We start from the raw sequence: 21,223 nt of genomic DNA on the forward strand, positions 1-21,223 counted from the left end.
CAATGCATAGGTCTGCCACTATGTTGCCAAGAAAACTTTCACACATGGAAAAATATTTATGAATCAGTAGTGAGATGTTTTCCGACCTACAAAAGAGCAAGACACACTGAGACGTCCACTCAGTTTCAGGATTATGCTTCCACTTACAGTGAGTGGAGGAGGTCTGCTGAGGGATTTGGGAGGTTTGTGCCAAACACTAAGCGACGCTGCAGGATGTACTTGACCGTCTGTTCCACAGAGATGGCAGCCAGACAGAAAACTGCAGCATGCTGATGGTTTAATTGGACCTGGCAGTTATCAGTGATGATAGCATAGAGGATGAGATAATGAACTTTTCACAGGCAAATGGAAATGAGCTGAATGTTTTTATTCAAAGCTGAGCAGTAGAGTACCTGATGTTCAGCTTCCTGTTCACAAAATAGAAAATAAGCCTTTGAATTTTACCTGTTTGCTGAGCCAGGAATGGATAATAATGGACAGAGGCAGTGATTCAAACATCACAGTTTGAGTGGGATTTTTTTAAAGCATGCAGCTTCATGATAGAATTAGTTATGTGTCATATTTAGGATTTCAACTATTGGCATATATTATTATAATCCATATATCTTCAAAACGAAACGTCAAATTTTCTAGAGGCTGCGATGACTACAAATTATTTGTTTACAAATTATTTGTTTTGTCAATTATGATCCAAAACAGATAATTGTAACACTTGAAGGTAGAACCAGTGAGTTGGACTAAATCTAGAATATCTGATGCTCTAAATATGCTTTAGAGATCATTTTCACAATTAGGTAATTATTGATTAATGAAAATGACATTAAATGCCTAATATTGTCTGACTACTAAAATAAGGTAAAATAACAAAATGGTAAGTTGTATGGGTGAGAGGTATGAAAGAGGTTTGGTAGAGATTGTGACCGGAAAAAGAAAAGGTACATAGGTGGGAGAGTGGAAATTGTGGACAAAGGATGTTGGAGTTGGAGCTCTCGGGCAGGATTAAAAGAGGACCACTGTACTCTATAGAATCTAAAATGGCTCAATAATAATTTATATAGTATGGCATAACAAAATAGATAAGAGATAACCCCAAGGATATTAATTTTGGTATTAAGTTAAAAAGTATTGAAATGTAAGTTTTGCGCTAATTCTTTTTAATTTTTTTGAAAATTTAAAAACAGTTATCAGCAGTTGCTGTTTATTTTACAATAAATTGTAGATTTTTTAAAATGTATTTTATTTTTTTAAAACCGAACTCGTATTATTGTTGTATTTAGTTGTGTTTAAAATGAATCGGGGTCGTCTATGATTCCGTCTTGAAGACGCGTTTAATAAATTCCGTGTTTAAACTTGTTCCGTTCGGCTACGAACACGAAAGTTAACGGTCCAAACACATCACTCTGACGTCATGCCGACATAGAGACGTGGCACGCGGACGGTTAAACGCTCAGAGCAGTTTACGCAACGTCCTCTCGTTCATTCAGCAGAAGGGAGGAAGGAGGCAGGAAGTCACGGTACCCGAACTAATAACAGCCCATCTGGACCCGGAGACATGGCTTCAAATAACGGCTCGGTCGGAAAATGGGAGGTGGTGAAGAAAGGCAAGAAAAATAGCAACAACTCCGGCGGAGGAGGCAAGGTAGCGGCCGACAAGAAAGCCAGCGGAGAAAGGAAAGCCCTGGGCGAATCTAACCAGCCGTCCAGACGTAAGTGAACACGGCCCACTGCTAGCTGCTGAAGCTCAACTTCACGCAGCATTACTTCCTGGTATTAATTTTATCTCACACCGTCTGCGGTTTTACCAGCTCAGCTCTGAGTGGCTCTACCTTAAGTCCGTGTGTCGGCGTGAATTTTAAACTACTAGCTGAGCGGCCTTTGTGCTTCGTGCGGCTAGTTAGCTCGTTAGCAGTGTCAACAAAGTGAACGTCAGCACTGAGAGAGTCTGTCAGCATGCGTGAGACGCTTTTTGACCTTTGACCTCCCTTCAGCTGCTCTTTCGAACGAGCCTGAAGGTGTTTTTGTCATCTTGGAGCTGATCGGTATGACGTTAAGCAGCATTAGTTTGTTTTTACATCGCCTACAGTGATGGCTGTCATTTCTCTGGGGGTAAATATTTAACAACGTGGCCATTTAAATCTTATGCTACACGTTTAGCCATGGTTTTACTTCAGCTTTATGCCTCATAAACAGTTATCACTGCTATTATCATCGTTTATATAAATAGATTAAACTCGTTACTCTATTTTGTTATTACTTCTGACTTTATTTTCTTACTTATTTAGAAGGACTCCTATTAGTAACAATACAACTTACTGTTCCCGTTTACCTATAATCCTCGAGGTGATCAGTGTCCGAGTTATATTTTTGTTTGAGTCTTCTGGTGTAAAGGGCAAGTTTTTATAAATCAGAAGATGTAGGGTACTTTTATGAGTGATCTTTGAAAAATCAGAAACCTGGATGAGCTTTTCAATTCCAATTTCACCTTTAAGAAACCCGGCCACCCAGTCCTGCTTCTATCATCTAAACAATATTGCAAGGATACAACAATACTGACACTCCAGCTGTCACTTACGCTTTTCTTTCCTCTATTTAAATTGTCATGCACTTTTAATATGTTTCAATCAGAAATAAGGGTCTGAGTACCCCTAAGTGCACTACATATGGTACACTGTTGTTTAGCTTGTGTCTTGGTGTTCTGTCCTTGGGATGAACCGGTCTTTGAAAGTGATGCTGGATCTGAAGTGCATTGGGATGCTATGCTTGGAGAAAATGCTTGTTCTTCTTTACTTTGAACTGCATACGTTGTTTCTACAGTAAATGATAACCACAGTGAAAACAAATAATATAAATAATATAAATAATATAAATAGCTAATTTTGATTTTTAAAAATGTTTTTCTGCTAATAACTTTTTATCGAGTAAAGTTTACTCAGGTTTTTACTTATGTCTTCTGATCAAACATCGAGTGAAGATTCTATTGACATTCCTCACATGAATAAAGTCACTGGAGTGTTGGATCTCAAACTTGTCCTCCTTTTAATACTATCAGTGGCAGCAGGAGAATTCTCATTGTTAACCAGAAATGTCAAAGTTGGAATAAGGTGCTAAACTCAGTAGTTTGATTTACACCTTTAAAAATTGGAAAATGAAACCTAATTCGGTAACGTTGCTATGACAAGTTTAGGCGTGCAGTTAGGTGATATTAATACTGAATTACCAGCAGCTTCAATCTACCACATTACTGAAACATTATGTCAACCTAATGATGTTTTGTTTTTACTGAGTATGAAGCCCATACTGAAGCTGGAGCTCCTAATCTACTTATTCATTTTTTTCTGCCATGTTTTAAGAACCAGAATTAATTTGTGTTTTATCAAATCTTACGTACCAAACAAACCCTGCTGTTCCCTCTGTTTAGAGTCCCGCCCGGTGTCTCCTACTATGTCAAAGACTGACAAACACCATAGTTATCTTTATCTGTGTTAGAAATTACTCTTCACAAGGTCAACATATTATTTACTGACCTCTGATCAATTTCTACCCTTAAATTGACCAAAATACTTTCTGTTCACTAAATCTAGCAATAGCAGCTTGAAGAGGCTTCACTGAGTCTTTTGATTTTTGGATGATCATCACAAAATGATTATATCTCACTTTGCTGGAGCTGTTTGTTTCTGCTTCATTTTTATCACTGAATCTTACTGTCCAAAGTCTGATCACTGTGGCTGATTCAGTGGGGAAGTGGTGTAAAGCTTTAGTCTAAAGCTTATAAGAAATAAACCTGATCTGTTTAGTAAATGAACTCTCCAACACTTTATGTGAATCATTTTATTAACACAAACAACCTAATCACACATTCAGAAAGATATTTTGCCAAATCTCAGTTTGTTTCTTAAAGGCTTTCATCAGGACTTGATCATGAGGCTGTTACTTTTGGGTCTGTGGTTTTGACACATAAAACTGGAGGATTTTTTTTTTTTTAAACTTTAGCCTGGAGGGATTACGTATGTGGTTGAGCAAGAAAAGTGTTGCAGCAAAATCAGGCATTATGTAAGTGTTCAACAGATAAGAGCGTGAAGCTTGGATCACAGAGAAGAGTGGTAAATGTCTCTGCCTTTGCTGTTTGCATTATTTAAAAAGCCCTTTAAATCAGTGATGTTTATGATTGGGCGTACCTGGCCAGCGACTGCAGATGGGAATTAGCTAGTAGATAAATCTGGTACAAGACATCTTTTCTCTTATGAGGTCAGTGTTTTGGTCCCTGACAAATAAAGAACTGCTTGTATGATAACCATGCTCGGCTTTTTGTTCCCACATGTCTAAACATGTGAGAACCACAAAGCTTGAATTTAAGGAAGCTTAAAAACATCATCTCAGCTATTATTGGCTTTTAGTGGCCCGTGGATTAGGGCAGTAAAATTTGTTCTTTTTGGTATTTTGTCTTGATAGAAACTATAATCTGAAAGCTGTCACACGTTAATGATTTCTGCTAATATGCTTCTTGTAGTAAATTACACCAAAATGATCCCAAAAACTGTTGTTTCTTTGAGATGGTTTTAAATAGTTTCATAAAACTGAGATGAAAAATCTACTATCAAAATGACTAGGGAGTCTGACTGTAGACAGTAAAATGTGAGATCCTGTTAGTTGTTGTTTCACAGTGGAGCTTTTGAGCCCACTCATAATACTACAGCTTATAGCTGCCTACCCCGCACCAGCCTCGAATGTAAAGCATAGGGTGAATGACTGCTGGAAGTCATAGATGTTACATTTAGGCTTATGTTTGAAATACTAATTACATTGCAGTGTTTCCCACTAATAGAATTTACTCAAGCGACACACTCAAAGATTTGAGTCATGAAAATATATTCTTCGCTCTTATTTTGAAAGTTTAGCTAGCTCTGATCCATCACATGTTTTGCGATTTGCTGGCTTTGTTGTCAGTTCTCTCCTTGAAATCTTTCAGCTATCCGGAGTCCTTCGTCTCAGTGAGGCTAATTTTAACACCACCATCTTGGGCTTCAGCTGGAGACATTAGTCCTCTCTCTGCTGTGGAGAACCCACATAAGATCCAGAACTAGAACCTGCAGCAGGTGAAGAACTGGTCACTACGCTGAGCTGACCGAGTTTGGAGAGCGGAAAAAGGACTGCTGTCATCAGCAGCAGTCCAGTGTGAGGAAGTTACTAGAGAGCCAGCAGCACAGTCTTGTGACAGTTCATGAAATGGTCACAACATTTAATCTGTGGATTCGTATTTTGGGCTCTCTCTCGTACTGACTTGTATTCATGTACACAAAAAATGAAAAGAATATTCCCAGTTTCAAAGAGGGGAAAAAGGTGACATTTAGGCTACGTTCACACTGCAGGCGAAAGCGCATTAAATTCGATTATTTTAAAAAAAAATTTTTTTAACCCTATGCGACCCATATCCGATCATGGTATGACAGTGTGAACGGCACAAATCCAATATTTTCAAATTCGATCTGGGTCACTTTCGTATGTGGTATTGAATCCGATACATATCCGATGTTTTAGAAAGCGACTGCTGTTTGAATGGTCATGTCGCATTAAATCCGTCTTTTACGTCACTGACACAAGACAGACGCCAATTATCAGCGCCAGAGAAGCGCCCGAGAAGACATCGCGAATACTTCCTGGCCATCCAGTGTAGATGTCAGTGAACCTGTGGGGAAGACAACGTTGGAGAGCGTTTGCTGTCACATTTTTCTTTGTAGTGTGAACAAGCAGACAAAAAAAAAATCTGAATTGAGCATTAACACCTGCACCTTAGAGAGAGCGGGGGTTGAATAATTTTACTGCTCACACCAGAGACCAGTTCGAGTCCCACATGGGAAACATTTTTACACTTCAGTTGGATTATATTAATTGTGTTATTTAATTATTTTCAGAGCTCAATGTTCGTCCAACTCCCTAATCTCAGAAACATACAGATAAAAATTGAAGATACGGCATGATTCATTCAGAAAAATAAATGTTTAGTATGTTAAACCTTCTGTAATCCAACCTTCAAGTTAAATTTTATTAGCTTTTTGCTTCTTATTGCTCTAAAACTTTAGAATGCCTTCCCTCTTTGCTGAGCGAAGTCAGTCACCCATGCTTGTAAAGCTTGTACACAAGAATTTCACTCGCATGTTCTGTACCAGTGTACCTGCACATGTGATGTAACAATAAAAGTGACTTGATTTGATTTTGATCAGGACACTTCTGTCTTTGTTTTGAACTGTTTGTCATTTACAAGGACTGCTGGTATTTCCCTAAGTCTGCAGTCATGTGCTTCTTTTTTTTTAAAACGGATGTTAATTGGTTGGTTTTAAGGAAACCAACCACTTCGCTTAAAGTTCCCTGTTCACTTAGACTTTAAGTGATTATCCACTGCAGACAATAGTGCACAAGGTCCCAGATAAGGTTGCAAGGATTTCTGAGTCATATGATGCCATGAGAAAAGACATTTCAAGCTCCACATTTTGTTAAAACCTCGATAATTAACCAGGGAGTCTACTGTTTCAGCAGAATCATTCCATGAAACATCAGTTTCATCAACCTCCCCCACCCACCATCACCCTCTCAGAATCAGCTGATTTATTTATTGGGTGCAAAAACATTGGTATATTTGTTGAAGCCTTGCATAATTTCACCTCTATATTAATGTATTTTCAGAGTTATAGGTCTGTGGTGGGCTGAAATTCAGTGTTTATTTTTTTTAAATTTAGTTTTATTTATTTTCCAGTATTTTTAGGCCTCATACAAATTTGTTTTTGTTTTTCATTTCCCAGCTGAAAAAATACAGATGAAACTGCCATGCAGGCCACAAGAAAACAGCTGAGCACTAGATACCAAAGATTACAAGACTGTAAATATAGACAGGTCTTTCCATGCCTTGATCCTAAAGCTTTGATCGTGGTAACTTTCCTCCCTGACTTGAAAAATGCTATAACAATCTTTACAGTTTCAGTGATCAACACACACAAGCACACATTCATGCAGCATTTGATTGCATACTATGCAGCTCTTCTACTATCACACACACTCACATGCCTGTTAAACCTCTTCATATGTTTCTCTCGTTATATTTTGAGCTTCTCTGTAAAACATGGCACACTCATGTTTGAGACTAAAAATAGAGACATGCTGACTCTAAATCCACATGTGTGACTAAAGCTTGATTTGGTTCAGTCCAACTTCTATTTTTCTCATGAAAAAGCACAGCCGCTCAGTTATGATCACAGATAGAGTTTAAAAAGGAGCTCCATTCTGAAACGGAGTACAGGAAAGAGACAGCACTGTGACTGACACGATGGCCTGAGTTGGAGTGAAGGAAAACATTTTTCTAGAGCCAACAGAAGCAGCCCATATTACTGTGATCACTATAAATGCTTCATAGGTCAAAGGCCAATTTGAGTCGTTCGTCAAATCACCTCATTAACCAGCTTAAATTTAAAGAAAAGTGATCTTAGTTCCTGCCATCCACCTCTGGTGTGTTTTGCACACAAAATGACAAAATGGTGACAAAATGATTAATCACCAACAGAGTAAAAACTGGTAAGCAGTTAAAGTGCTCTCTGATTTCCCCACAGTCTGTAAAGGTGTCAGATTTATTCCAAGCTGCAGGTATTTGATGGGAAATGAATAAAAGCAGAACAGGGTCAATTTCAATGTATTGCCACTTTCAGCCAGTGAGAGAGCTTTGACATCTTATAAATACAATTACTTGTTATTGCCTTTATAAAACATTGCAAATAAGTATTGATTTAATATCAAAGTACAGGCTCTAAAAAAATAAATAAGGCATTCTTAACTTTGTATAGGTCCTCAAAACTGTTTACCAGAAACACACAAGGGGAAGAGCTGGAATGCTGTTGGTGCTTAACTCCAGTCCTTTGTGAATTGTATTGAGTGTGCCACAAATATTCCTTTGGGTAACAGCCCATTACACAAGGCGTGGAGGGAGGGCAGAAGGGGGTAAGCAAGACGCTGAGGAGAGTAACTTGATTTTTAGGACTCAGGATAGAGGAGTCACTGCATTTCACTGCAGCTGCTTTGTTTTGTCCTTCAGCGCCCGTGAAGATGTCAGAGAGTCTGTATGACAGCTTGGAGAAGGTGGGAAAGAAGCAGAACAAGGAGCAGGTTCCTCCACCATCCGAGCCTCAAAACAAGAAGCCCTCATCAAGTAAACCACCCAAGAAGTCGTATTCGAGCAATACAGCCTCTCCCACAACTTACAAAACCCTCGAGGAGGCGTTCAAAGCGGTCAGTAAGAGACATTTTCTTAAGTTGACTGATATTAAACTCAATGGAAATTTAGTGAAAGAAATGACCCGAAATGATCTCTAAACAAAGCAGCATTGTTACATCTTCAAAGCCAACTGTCACATGCTGAAACCGATCTAGCCTTTGCTTGGAGGGTGTGTTCTTTTTGAGACTCCAATACTGATATTTTTCTCTTGTCCTGTCTTCAGCTGGATGTTGCAGACCTGAAGCAGCAGTTGGCTCGCAGTCAGACCCTGTTTCCAGAAAACCCTTCGGTTTGGATCAAAGATCTGGCTGGATACCTCAACCTCCATTTAACTGCCCAGGACACGGAGCCCACACTCAGCAGCCACCCTTATGGTCAGGCAGACTCTTATTTTGATATGCCCATTTATTTATCGTGCGGTTAAAGCATTTCAATACTTAAGTCTTCCTGTTTGTCTTTTCTGTCCCAGACTACCCATACTGCCTTACAGGAAAAGAGCTGAGGGGCGTGATCAAAGGCCTCATCGGACGTTGCAGCAGCGCTCTGCCAGATTTCTTCGACCACTGTGTTTACACTATGCTCAGGGAGTTGGACAGGCAGTCAGGTAAACCCAGGAGAACCTCTTACATCCTTTTATTGATGCGACTTTACTCAGTAGAACATTAACAGACAGGGAAAAATGCGCCAAGATACCAAAGCTGCAGAAATCTCAATAATAAACTTAAATGTTCTGTAAGTTGAAATAATATTCTGATTGAATATAAAACATATAAAACGTTACATATAAACCAAATAAATACATGCAAATAAACAAGGGGGTAAATAGGTGGGGGGGATGTTTATGCCCAGGTTAGTGGTTGTCTTTGACCATAAAAACCATATCACCTCAATGGCAGCACAGATAGAAGTGAAGAGAAGGCCAGGTGGTCGACATACTTGACAAAGCCCACAAGGTAGCGACAGGCCTGAAGCCAACATCTGAAAGCAGATGAGATGAGAGACCCTGAAAGAAAGGCAGCTGCAGGCAATCATTATGTTCCTTCCTTGTATTCACTTTCAAAAAGCTTTTGTTGTGTCTAGATTCATCTATTGATCTAGATTGATCTTTGCATGAGCTAAACTAAACAAGCTTTTAGCGAGGAGCAAAAGTGCACTGCTGTGAAAGAAAGTGATGTCTTGTGGTGTGACTGTCTTGGCAGTCAGGGGACAAAAAACAGTAAAGATCACTGTTATGGTTCAACGCTAGGGTGGGGTCAAAACCCATCATGACTCAAACCTCAAATTATCAGTGTTTACCTTTTAACAAACTCTAACCAAGAGCAGTCAGCAAGGTCACCAGGATGCATCATGAAATAAAGATTTTACCCAAGCATTGTTTCAGTTTTTAGTTAAAATTCATAAAGCAGAAAAAGAAGCCGAAAGTACCAATACCTAAAGCTTATTGTTTTTATTTCCAGGAGAACCTCTACATGGCTACAGAGTTTGCATTCAGGCAGTCCTGCAGGACAAACCCAAAATAGCCACCCAAAATCTGCCAGAGGTGAGTGTGTGACTGTCACTCCGGCAAATAATCAGCAGCTTTGCTACTCTTGTCCTGCTCTGCATGTTATTACACTAAAAGCTCAAGCTATATTTTTCCTAACATTTCTGGACATGTGTAATATTATCAAATTATGTATTATATTTTCAAACTGGTAGTTTCAGAGGGGGTATTGCTGGATTTGTCTGTTTGAATAATTTTGCATTATTATATTGTAAAACTCTCCCTTCTTCTTGTTCCTTTTCTGCAGTATTTGGAAATGTTGCGGTCAGTTCAGAATCGTCCAGTAAAGTGTTTGACCATCATGTGGGCTCTGGGCCAAGCAGGATTTTATGATCTCAGCCAGGGTCTAAGAGGTAATAAACACTTTTACACAGAGGCACACAATAATTTCAATATTTTACATTACCGCATATCCATAAAGCCCAAAACTGCTCTGAACAAGTAGGCATTTGCCCAGTATTAGTCCAGATCTGTCTGTTTTCCCCTTTCTCCCACTTTCCCAACAATGTGTGAAGACAGACATTCTGGGTTGGGGTTCACTGAAGCAACAGAGCACATTAGAGCAGTAATATTCCCCCCTGATAGCTGCTGGTGCTCCAAGTGTTATTAGTTAGTGTGACTATATTAAATGTTTACAGTGCAAAATTGCAATGAAAGTTAGGGGGAAATGGTGTCTAAAATTACTGATTTAGTACAAAATCACACCCAAAGTGTGATTAAATATATTTATTTTCACTTTAACAGAAGAAAAGCTTCCTAAACTAAAGAAAATGTTATTTGTTTCAGTGTGGCTGGGCATCATGCTCCCTGTGCTGGGAGTGAAGTCTCTGTCCTCATATGCCATCGCCTATCTGGAGAGACTTCTCTCGTAAGTCTGACTCAGAAATCCATGAAATTTCTCAAATTTCTTCATCTTCCAGACACTTCCTTTCCATTCATTTGTAGTACTTGAACTATTAAGATCATTACCTGTGATACCTTTAATTTGAATGTCATGGATATTTCAACATACTTTAATTCTTTTCCCAGACTTCATTCAAACCTGACAAAAGGATTTGGTATTATGGGTCCGAAAGAGTTCTTTCCTTTGCTCGATTTTGCTTTCATGCCAAAGAACGCCCTGTCACCAAGGTAAATGTAAACCAGTGCAAACACAGACCAACAGCAAGACATATCAGACTGTTCATAATCTCTGTTTAGAAATAAAAGCATTGCAAAAATGTTATCTGCGTTCTGAGTCCTAATATATTTTTTTCTATTTTTTATTACAGTCTGCAGGAGCAGCTGAGGCGTTTGTATCCTCGACTGAAGGTCCTCGCATTTGGTGCCAAGCCAGAGAACACGTTGCACACGTACCTGCCGTCATTTCTGTCCAGAGCCACGCCACACTGTCCCGACGACATGAAGAGGGAGGTGAGACCCACAATTCTGTATACATTACTGCTGCTACTGTACTGTTACAGCAGCCATCACAACACGATCTTTGACAAAAGTGATTAAATAAAGCAGAACTGCTCAATAAAATTGTGTTCTCACTAAACGATGTCAAAGAATACATTATGAGTAAAATGATAAAAATGAACCGCATTGTCTTCTGCTTCTTGCAGCTGCTCAGCAGTATGACTGAGTGTCTGTGTGTGGATGTTCAGAGTTTAGGAGTGTGGAGGCAGCTCTACACCAAACACCTACCCCAGTCCAGGTAACCTGTGGACCATTTATTTTTTTGTCTTTCTATTTATGATCACATCTCCACATAAGGTAAACTGTACAAATGAAGAGGATTTCAAACTGATTTCAGACTCACTGCTTTCTTTCCTCAGTTTGCTTTTGAACCACTTATTAAAGTCCTGGAACATCCTTCCACCAAAGGTACAAGTGCTGTCACAATGTCTGTTGGCTCATAAACCAAACGCACCTCCCAGGGATACTGTTATTTAAACATCAAAGCCTGTGTAACCTGATTAATAATGCAGTTTTAATGTAACTTGTATTTTTATTGTCTTTTAATCCCATCACTGTGTTTTACTTGGAATTTTTTTTGTTTTTAGCTTCGGAAGAACCTCGAGGAAACGATCCAGTCTTTTAGAGTGACCAACGAAGAAATGAGAGACACCATTGAATCTCATGACCTTCAGGAGTGCAACAGCCTGTGCCAGGTGAGCAACTCAGCCTGTTCATGTTTGTTTAAAAGGAAACTCGCGATTTCAAAAAAGTCTGGGTTAGACACGAAGATAGTGTAAATATTAAATCATGAAGCACCTCTACAATATGAAAGTGAGCAATATGTATAAAGTGCTGACAGAAGGCATAAAAAGGTTTAAAAAATTAAGATATACATTTAGGAACTAAAACTAAAGGAATGAAGAGAAGAATATTAAATTGAAAGCCTATTAAAGAGATCAGTAGTGTTGTGCTATTGGAACGACTGTTTTGGGACTTACTGGGTAGTTTCCAAGCATCAAGGGCAGAGTTACTGAACTGGAGAACCTGGTGAGTTGCAGATGGGAGTACTGGAGAGATGAATGCATGAATGAGCATGTGCAACTCCTCTTTAAAAACTTCTTCTGACATTATCCCTGCTTCTTGGGCAACAACTAGAGATGTATGGAATCATAAAGCTAACACTTGGATTATGAACCTTATTTGACATGTGCTTTGTGTTTCTCCAGAATCTGCAGGTAAAGATGCGTGGTCACGGGTTCCCCTGGTCCAAGCTGCTCCTGGTTCTGCTCGTGTTCGTTGCCGGCTTCATCGCCCACGACGTCAGATCAAACGGCTCTGTCGCAGGTCTGTCAGAGTGCCGTTTACTCACCATATTCGCCTATCTTTGTATCTGTGGCCTACTCATTGTGTTTATATTACGTTTCAGATTCCATCACAGCCAGGTATCTGCACTCCTCAGGGATCACAGCTGTATCTCAGCAGGCCTGGAGCAAAATAACAGTCTACTCAAAGCAGGGCTTCAGGTACGATCATTTCTAGTCAACAGAGCCGACACTTAAAAATGATCCCTAAAATCTAAAACAAGCTTCTGACTCACTTCCTGATAACGCTCAGGCGCACAGTGTTTTATTCCCTGTGGTTTGTTGGCTTTTATTTAGAATTCTATATTAATATAGATTTATTAGATTAACCTGCTGTTCTGCCATAAAATGATTTGCTTTTAAAAAGAAAATTTAAAAAAATGTATGGCTTTTTCTTTTCTTCTATTTTTCCTCTAATGAAGATTGCAGTTATGATCATTATTGTCTGTATTGTGTGTTTTATATTTTCTGTAGCTGGTTGGAGACAAACACTCCTTATTATTACTCTGAGTGTGTCCGGGTTTTGGGTCCAGTAACGGAACAAGGTTTGGAAAAGGCAAAGTCAGCAGCTGTCTTCATCTCTGAAAACACCTCACGGTTTATTGTCTGGGTTAAAGAAACCACACCTCTTGTCATAGAATGGGTAAGGCCATGGCTACAGCTCCACCTGACCTTAAACATTTAAATGTTGAAGTACAATTGTTCTTTTTTGGGGGGGGGGCTGAAGCACAGCTTTCTGGGTGTATATTAAACAGTCCAGCTGGATTATCATTTCATCCTTTTGTGGATTTATTTGTGTTTATACTGTGTCACTTTTCCCCCTTAATTAAAATTTTGAGCATTACATAAGAAACTACCAGATAACTACCAGTCTGACTCTGATTGTGTTGCATGTCTTTGTCCAGGTGAACACCAACACCCCAGAGAGTGTGTTCCAGACTCTGGCATATTTGAAGGAGCTCCTCATCTTCCTACATCAAAACTACATCCTGCCAGCGCTGGCGTACACATCTAACCTGCTACAGAGAGCATGGGCCAACTTAGAGGACTCTTGCAAGTCAGTACTAACAGCAGCTCTTTAACAGTTAAGCTTTATTACTACATGCCTGAGTGTGGGGCAGTTAAACCGGCTGGGACTGGTTTCACAAAGATGTATTTGGTCTGTGGGGTTAAACAAGAAGAACAGCACAGCTTGTATTAGAATAATCTGACTAAAACGAAGACACCTTACCTCTGGGCTGACTAACTATAAGAATCTGTGGCACTGCTGCAACAATGATTTAACTATGAAGCCCTCGTTATGGTGCTTGTTGGGATGAAACGTGATTCACCTTTACTTATTGCTGTGTTTTATTGAAGCCATTGAGAAATGCGTGCAGGTTACCAGTTGCACTGACAGATGTAGTGACATGCCAGTTTATCCTGCTGGAGTTTGGACCTCGTTCCTATTTGTTCTTTAAAGGGAGTCGCTCACCAGAAGTTTGGCAGATCTTTGTAGGCTTTGTCTGTGTACGTTTCTCCTATTTGCACAGTACCGTCACAGCACCACACACATTTCACTTCTCAGCAGTGTGTTCTTCTTCTGTTTACTGGAGCCAGGTAGTTGCACCCAGCTGATAAACAATTGGACTATTTTTTCCATTCATTCATCCTCTGACAACTGTCCAGGTCTCAGTTGTGAGGGCAGCAGTCTAAAGCAGAGATGCATCAGCGGCCTTTTCCTTGGCTGTTGATAACCTCTGAGGTGATTGACAGATGAACTCTGTAATGATCTGTCAATCAGTTATGAGTAGTGTAGTAGACAAATGTGTTTGTTTGTATTGTTTAAAAGGAACTAAAAGCATCATTAAAGCTGCAGTGAGTGATTTTTTTTTTTTTTTTTTTTTTTTTTACTTTCTCTGTTGCAGTGGGGAGGTGTCTGTATCATGTCTGCAGGGCCACGCCTTGTCCTTTACCAACTCGACGTGGCAGCTTCTCCAACACACGACCTCGGCAATCAAGACATGGGCCCAGGATTTGCTCACTCGAGCGGGATAACGCAATACACACACAATATGCACACAGGAAGCTAAACACACCAACACACACACTCTGGCCCAGCGTGAGTCTGTCATGTCCCTTGTGACACAAGTGGATGCCGCAGGGTCAGAGGGAAACGAGCTCACTCAAAAAAGACCCTTTTTGTCTCTTGTTTTGGTTAAATTTTAAAATCAGTTTGGTGTTGTTTAGATGTTTGTTTTTTTTCTATCAGTCTTTTTGTCACTGCTGGATACGGAGGTTGTACCCTTCTTTCTCTCTCCCTGAGTTTTATACTGCAAATTTCAGCCACTGCTTGAGCCTCTGGGTTAGGCAGGTTCTGTAATTTATAGAAAATATAGGTTTGTAGATGATTTATAAAAGTTTTTATTTAAATATAATTAAAAAAAAAGTGTTGTGAAAGTTGGTAAAGGCAGGGAACATGTCAGAAACGTCTCCAAGCCACTGAAAACCTCATCAGAGGGTCAAGTCATCTTTAACACCTGGTCCTGTGTGTGCAAACCCCTTGTCAAACCTAACTAGGGAGTTGTGTCTCCGGGCGGATTTGCTCGTCCAGAGCACGGTCGTAAACACAGTCTTTTCACATCAGTCCAGAAGAAAAAAATCTGTGTGTCTTGTCTCTGCTGTTTTGTTTCTGTCCCGTTTTCTAATGCTTCACCTACCAGCAGAAGCTTCTCGCCCGAGCTGCGAGAAGCACCGACATCATGTACCTGAAGGTCAATGCGTTTCTGTGTTTGTGTCTGTGTGGATCAGTTGTCATCCTGTATGCTGTAATCTGAGAAATGACATTTTACTTAACTAACCCCCCAGCCTGTAAACAAGATGATATGGAAGAGACCAATGTCTTACTTTGTAATGTAAATGATTTGTAATAAAGACTCCAACCCCACTGCAGTGTTTTTATCAGCTGATGTACCCGAGTGTGCCACAAGCTACACAGCAAATAATAGAAACCACCTTGTTAACAGTTGTCTTGTCATGACTTGGGGCTTTGCCCTTAAACTCATACACATGCAAAACTTCAATTTTGCATGTGTATGTTCTTATTAAAATATAATTATTAGATATGTGTATTCAGGGTCATCGTAAGAAGAAACAAATTTGTCTCACCACGTATTAATATAGATCAAGATGAGAAGAGTACACTGGGAATGTATTTTTAGTCAAGTGTCGCTGATTCAGCAGTCCTCTTAAAAACGTATCTTGCCCCCGTAAATCAATGCTTTCCTCTCGCATGCTTAGTAGCGCTGCCGCTTATAGAGAAACACTGTGGGGAGCTGATACCATCCCCTTCGATAGCTCAGTTGGTAGAGCGGAGGACTGTAGAGGAGTGCGATAGACATCCTTAGGTCGCTGGTTCAAATCCGGCTCGAAGGAGGTGACACTTTTTTTTTCTTCTTCTTCTTTCACGGTGTTCAAGCGCAACGATCGAATACAGATTACATGGTAGATACGGTTCATCAGCCGAACCAGCACCATTGCCAGCAAGCCAACAGGCTCTGTTGGCTATAGCTCGACTCGATTACATAGATATATTTTATCAGGTTGCGAGGCAGCGCACATAAGGGGGATTAGCTCAAATGGTAGAGCGCTCGCTTAGCATGCGAGAGGTAGCGGGATCGATGCCCGCATCCTCCAAAGTTTTGTGTCTCGTCGGTTGGCGTGAGTTTGTTTTAACTCTCAAGTTGCAAAATGCAACCAACCAGACCAATTAGAAAATATGGTTATTTTAAAAATTGGTAATCTTTGGGGGGGAGCTGAGACACAAAACATAAAGAAGATGCCAATGTCACATTTACATTTTCACGAAAGTTTTTGCGACGAATTTCACTGAAATCAATTCGTTCGACACTTCAAACTTAGGCAGTCTTTGTATAAGCTATTATAGGTCCCTGCTGTCAACACGTTATCACCTTCAAAGCCTAACATTTTAAGCTAGGTGACAAATCGTCGATATCTTACGCTTCCGGGGACCCAACATCAGCAAACAAGAGAACCGTTTGGAATGAATATACGCATGTACACTCGTTTTACTTACATCTCTTTGGTAAACACTATATAACATGCTGGTTAATGTTAGGGATAAGATTATGGTTAGGGTTTGGGATACGGCTAGGACTGGAGTACATGGCTGGAACATGTATTACCTCGGGAGCGTTATTGTACTGGATTTCATTGATAACCCGGCGCGTAGCATAAGAACGCGGAAGCTCACCTGTCGCGCTCCTCCGGAACATCGCAGGACTTGACAAATCGTCAGCATATCACGGGTTGGTACTGCGAACGGGCTCCTTCTGAAGCGTGGGGGGATTAGCTCAAATGGTAGAGCGCTCGCTTAGCATGCGAGAGGTAGCGGGATCGATGCCCGCATCCTCCAAACTTTTTTCTGATGAGTTAAAATATTTTAAATAGAGCATTTTAAATATCCATGTGATTTAAAACTGTTTATTGTTTATGGAGAGTAATACATTTTAAGAGTACCGGGTAAATCTGTAAAGCAAACAGGAACTGATTGATTAATGATTATTTCTTTATGGCAGTGTATATTAATGAAATATGAAGTTGATATAAACAGAACTTTAAATAAATCACCCTAATTAGTAGAATGAAGAAACGACCTGAAATAGAGAATAAACTTATTTGAATGTTTATGACTCCCCGATAGCCGTAGATGTGTCTGTGCTGCCGCCTGGAGGCACAAGAGAGAAGATACATCTGCAGCTTCAACGTTTTCTTTAACACTAATAACTATGGCAGAGCACTGAATGTATAGAAGGTTGAAAGAGAGGCATTACTATGAGATAACTGTGAGGTAGATTATTATCAATTGGTAAAAAGTGCAAATGTAATCAAGCGCACATGAAAAATTAACAGGTTTTAGAGCTTTTTGTATTAAACTGTGTAAAAAGTTTACTTGCGTTGACTTGATATTCTGTGCATGGCGTTTACAATGATTAAAAAGTTCATGTGAGAGACAAAACAGAAGACAAAGAAGTCCAGACGCTTTTTCTTTCCAAGCTCCTTAGACTACAATGACCTGGATGACTGAGAATCTTCACAGACAACAAGACAAGACGGCGCAACACTAGACACAACAGGACAATACAGAGACAAGACAGTGCAATGGAAATGTGCAAAATACTAAGAATTGTGCAAAAAGACACTTGGTGTCTGAAGCTGTGCGTGTGTGGAGGAGCAATCCCAGTTCAAGGTCCCCTATGTGTCTAGACTCAGCACTATACGGATGGACTCTCTAGTTTGATATTTATTAAAACAATGGAGGAGTGAACCAGTCACAATTAAACAAAGACTAATCCTAAACTAGATTTACTGCCTGCTTCTTTTGTTTTTCTTTTTAACTGCCTGGCTCTTTACTATCTCTTAAATCCCTGTGACTAGCTATCCCTACCAGACCTTACTGTTACTGGGCTTTCATTAGTCTGTCACAACACTCAGGAATGTATCCTTCACAGAAAAAAGCAACGTAATCTTTAGCCATCACCAATGGGCGATTGATATAGTCTGACAAATAATAACAAATGTGTCTTGATATTGTTTGAGTGGCACACGTCATTGCATTGTGATCGTGCTACAGTACTGGACCCAGGGGGATTAGCTCAAATGGTAGAGTGCTCGCTTAGCATGCGAGAGGTAGCGGGATCGATGCCCGCATCCTCCAAAAGGCCGTACCTTTAAGCATCAACACAAAAACATTTCCTTTCCACAATAAACAAATGTTCAACTGTGTTCTGTTACCCCTGGTTAAGTAAGGTTACACTGGAAGGCTGACACCAGGCGACTGTGGAATGGACTGTGCTGCATCACTGACTACAAGAAAGACAACACAGTCAGCCCACTGCATCTCTTGCAGACGAGCTTAACAACTTTGACGCAGACAACAGAGAGCAGATCCTCTACCCTCAGGAGGACAGTGAGGCTGCAACTTTAACTCTCAAAACAGAAGCTGTGAGATGGATCTTTAAAAAGGTCAATCCTCACAAAGCTCCAGGACCGGACGGCATCCCAGGCCGGCTACTCAGAGTGTGTGCAGACGAGCTGGCAGAGGTGTTCACCAACATCTTCAACCTCTCCCTGAGGCAGTCAGTGGTCCCCACGTCCCTCAAAGCATCCACCATCATTCCCCTTCCCAAAAAATCAGTGGTCTCCTGTCTGAATGACTACCGTCCTGTTGCACTGACATCCGTCATCATGAAGTGCCTAGAGCGACTGGTCAAAGGTCACATCTGCTCCTCCCTCCCTGAAACACTGGACCCTCTTCAGTTTGCCTATCGGACAAACAGAGCCACAGAGGATGCCATCGCCCTGGCAACGCACACCACCCTCACTCACCTGGAAAAAGGGAATACATATGGAAGGATGCTCTTCATCGACTACAGCTCGGCATTTAACACCATCATCCCCTCAAAACTTGCCACAAAGCTCGTCAACCTTGGGCTGGAAACACCTATCTGCAGATGGATTCTAAACTTCCTCACAAACAAGCCCCAAGGTTGTGTGCTTAGCCCCCTCCTATATTCCCTGTTCACACACGACTGTGTTGCTAAACACGAGTCCAACATCATCATCAAGTTTGCGGATGACACAACCATCATAGGCCTCATCACAGACAACGACGAGACGGCCTATAGAGAGGAGGTGATGACACTGCACGAGTGGTGTCTGGAAAATAACCTGACTCTCAACATCAGCAAAACTAGAGAAATGATAGTGGACTACCGAAAACGACCAGTCAGAGAACACCAGCCCGTCCACATCAACGGTGTCAAGGTCGAAAGGGTCAGCAGCTTCAAGTTCCTTGGAGTCAACATCACCGAGTACTTCTCCTGGACCCAACATCACCTCAAATGTTGGGTGTGCGATCGAGAGCTTGCTGACGAGCTGCATTACAGTTTGGTACGGAAGCTGCTCTACCAGCAGCCGTAAATCACTACAGAGGGTGGTGAAGGCAGCAGAGCACATCACTGGCACGAGGCTTCCTGCCATTCAGGACATTTATCTCCAGCGATGCCTCCGCAAAGCACACAGCATCATCAAGGACCGCAGCCACCCAGCACATCAGCTGTTCTCCTTGTTACCATCTGGCAGACGTTACAGGAGTCTGTCTGCTCGGACTACAAGACTTAAAAACAGTTTTTACCACCAAGCCATACGACACCTCAACCACAACACTTAAACACACACAACACAGCACTCAGAAGCTACCCTGCAGCTTCACAAGTACTCTGTTAATCTGCACTGGTCACTCCACTTTATTGTTATTGATATTTATATTTAAAAGTGCAACACTGTAATTTTCTGCTGCTCATTCCTCCCGTCATATTTCTTTTCAAGATTTTCTTATTTAATCACTAGTGTACATATATTTATAGATACATATATATTTAGTCATCTTTTCTCTTTTACCATGTCTCTCTAATATTTTGCTCCTTACTATTTTCCTATTCTTTTTTTATTATTATTTTATTTTACTTTATTTTCTTCTACTGTATCATGCTGCTGAGTGACTGCTGCTCGTCAAACACATTTCATTGCAATGTTGACCCTGTGCTAACTTGCATATGACAAATAAAACTGAAAACTGAAAATAAGGAAATGCTACAGTTAGGTCACATGCATTGTGTTTAGACTCAGCACGGTGCTTATACTCCCTATATTGACATTTATCACCCTAAAACAATGGAGGAGTGAAATGGTCACTATTAAACAAAGACTTACCCTAAACTAGATTTACTGCCTGCTTCTTTTGTTTTTCTTTTTAACTGCCTGTGTCTCTTCAGAAATTAGCACAGTGTTAGTACATCACCTGCTGAACTTTCCACTTCCATTGATGTCAATTTGCATTAGCCCTTAAATGCTGTTGGTACCTACTGTGTTATGGGCCACAATAAAGACTAAATGAAAAGAGTTACACCTTGGTTAGGAGGAGTCTGAGCTTCTAAAAGTGGGGAATTAGAATCTCTAAACAACAAATCAGAAAAGTTTGATTTTGCAGATTGAAAAGATTGATCCAATCACTCTGAAAAGACTTTCTAACAGGTCCTCTCCCTTTAATGTCTCACAAAAACTAAAAAACATCCCCGATCATCCTAAAATAATATCAGAAAGATGGCAACTTCTTCTTCAGCAGTGACATGTGTAACTTGCAATCAGAGGGGGATTTGCTCAAATGGATTAGTGATCACTGTGAGACCTTGGGTCACCCTGTTTACATGCTTAACTTAATAACTAGAGGTGCAGTACTCTAATGCAAGTCTTCTTTAGTGACCTTTAACTGATCACACATGCTGTGGTGTTGTAGAGCTGCAGATGCGCAAAGCTGAGAACAGACACACGTGGGCTTTCCTTATGGAAATTATACTGGGATAGTTCCTCCTTTCAGTACGCCACAGTCAGTTGTTTCCTTTGGCGTTTTAAGACGAGAGTAGCATTCATGTGATCAAACACCCGCATCCGTGGGGGATTAGTCCCAAACAATGGAGGAGTGAAACAGTCACTATTAAACAAAGACTTATCCTACACTAGGATGTATCCTACATGATGAGTCAAGGAGGCCATTTACGTGAA

The 21,223-nt window shown here is 40.5% G+C and overlaps 1 protein-coding gene and 4 non-coding genes across 6 annotated transcripts; all 5 read left to right on the top strand.

Moving 5' to 3' along the window:
• Nucleotides 1-1,438: 1,438 nt before the first annotated feature.
• Nucleotides 1,439-15,527, top strand: tmem214 (transmembrane protein 214). Of its 2 annotated transcripts, none has more exons than XM_005947961.3 (17): nt 1,439-1,706; nt 8,075-8,268; nt 8,478-8,628; nt 8,724-8,858; nt 9,712-9,794; nt 10,045-10,150; nt 10,584-10,665; nt 10,827-10,928; nt 11,069-11,210; nt 11,405-11,496; nt 11,618-11,666; nt 11,846-11,953; nt 12,467-12,584; nt 12,667-12,763; nt 13,076-13,244; nt 13,507-13,658; nt 14,509-15,527. In XM_005947961.3, exons 1-17 carry the CDS (start codon nt 1,553-1,555, stop codon nt 14,636-14,638), a joined length of 2,064 nt encoding a protein of 687 aa, XP_005948023.1. In that variant the 5' UTR covers nt 1,439-1,552; the 3' UTR covers nt 14,639-15,527. The 2 variants fall into 2 exon arrangements, with proteins under 2 accessions (XP_005948023.1, XP_005948024.1); XM_005947962.3 differs by lacking the exon at nt 1,439-1,706 and adding an exon at nt 1,731-2,106.
• A 400-nt stretch (nt 15,528-15,927) lies between these two features.
• On the top strand, nt 15,928-16,015 carry trnay-gua. The gene is given in 2 exon segments: nt 15,928-15,964; nt 15,980-16,015. It is a non-coding gene; the product is annotated as a tRNA-Tyr (tRNA).
• Nucleotides 16,016-16,203: 188 nt separating this feature from the next.
• On the top strand, nt 16,204-16,276 carry trnaa-agc. The gene has a single exon. It is a non-coding gene; the product is annotated as a tRNA-Ala (tRNA).
• Nucleotides 16,277-16,942: 666 nt separating this feature from the next.
• Nucleotides 16,943-17,015, top strand: trnaa-agc. The gene has a single exon. It is a non-coding gene; the product is annotated as a tRNA-Ala (tRNA).
• Nucleotides 17,016-18,244: 1,229 nt separating this feature from the next.
• On the top strand, nt 18,245-18,317 carry trnaa-agc. Its single transcript has one exon. It is a non-coding gene; the product is annotated as a tRNA-Ala (tRNA).
• Nucleotides 18,318-21,223: the final 2,906 nt, after the last annotated feature.

Source organism: Haplochromis burtoni, unplaced genomic scaffold (genome assembly GCF_018398535.1).
Source record: "Haplochromis burtoni strain Fernald_Lab_line unplaced genomic scaffold, NCSU_Asbu1 Contig_567, whole genome shotgun sequence".
Taxonomy (NCBI): domain Eukaryota; kingdom Metazoa; phylum Chordata; class Actinopteri; order Cichliformes; family Cichlidae; genus Haplochromis; species Haplochromis burtoni.

Bases quoted from the DNA above. Each gene is read 5' to 3' on its own strand.
- tmem214 (XM_005947961.3), top strand. From the start codon at position 1,553: ATGGCTTCAAATAACGGCTCGGTCGGAAAATGGGAGGTGGTGAAGAAA. The intron at 1,707-8,074 runs GTAAGTGAACAC...TTTGTCCTTCAG, and splicing joins ATCTAACCAGCCGTCCAGAC to CGCCCGTGAAGATGTCAGAG. The intron at 11,497-11,617 runs GTAACCTGTGGA...TTCTTTCCTCAG, and splicing joins AAACACCTACCCCAGTCCAG to TTTGCTTTTGAACCACTTAT.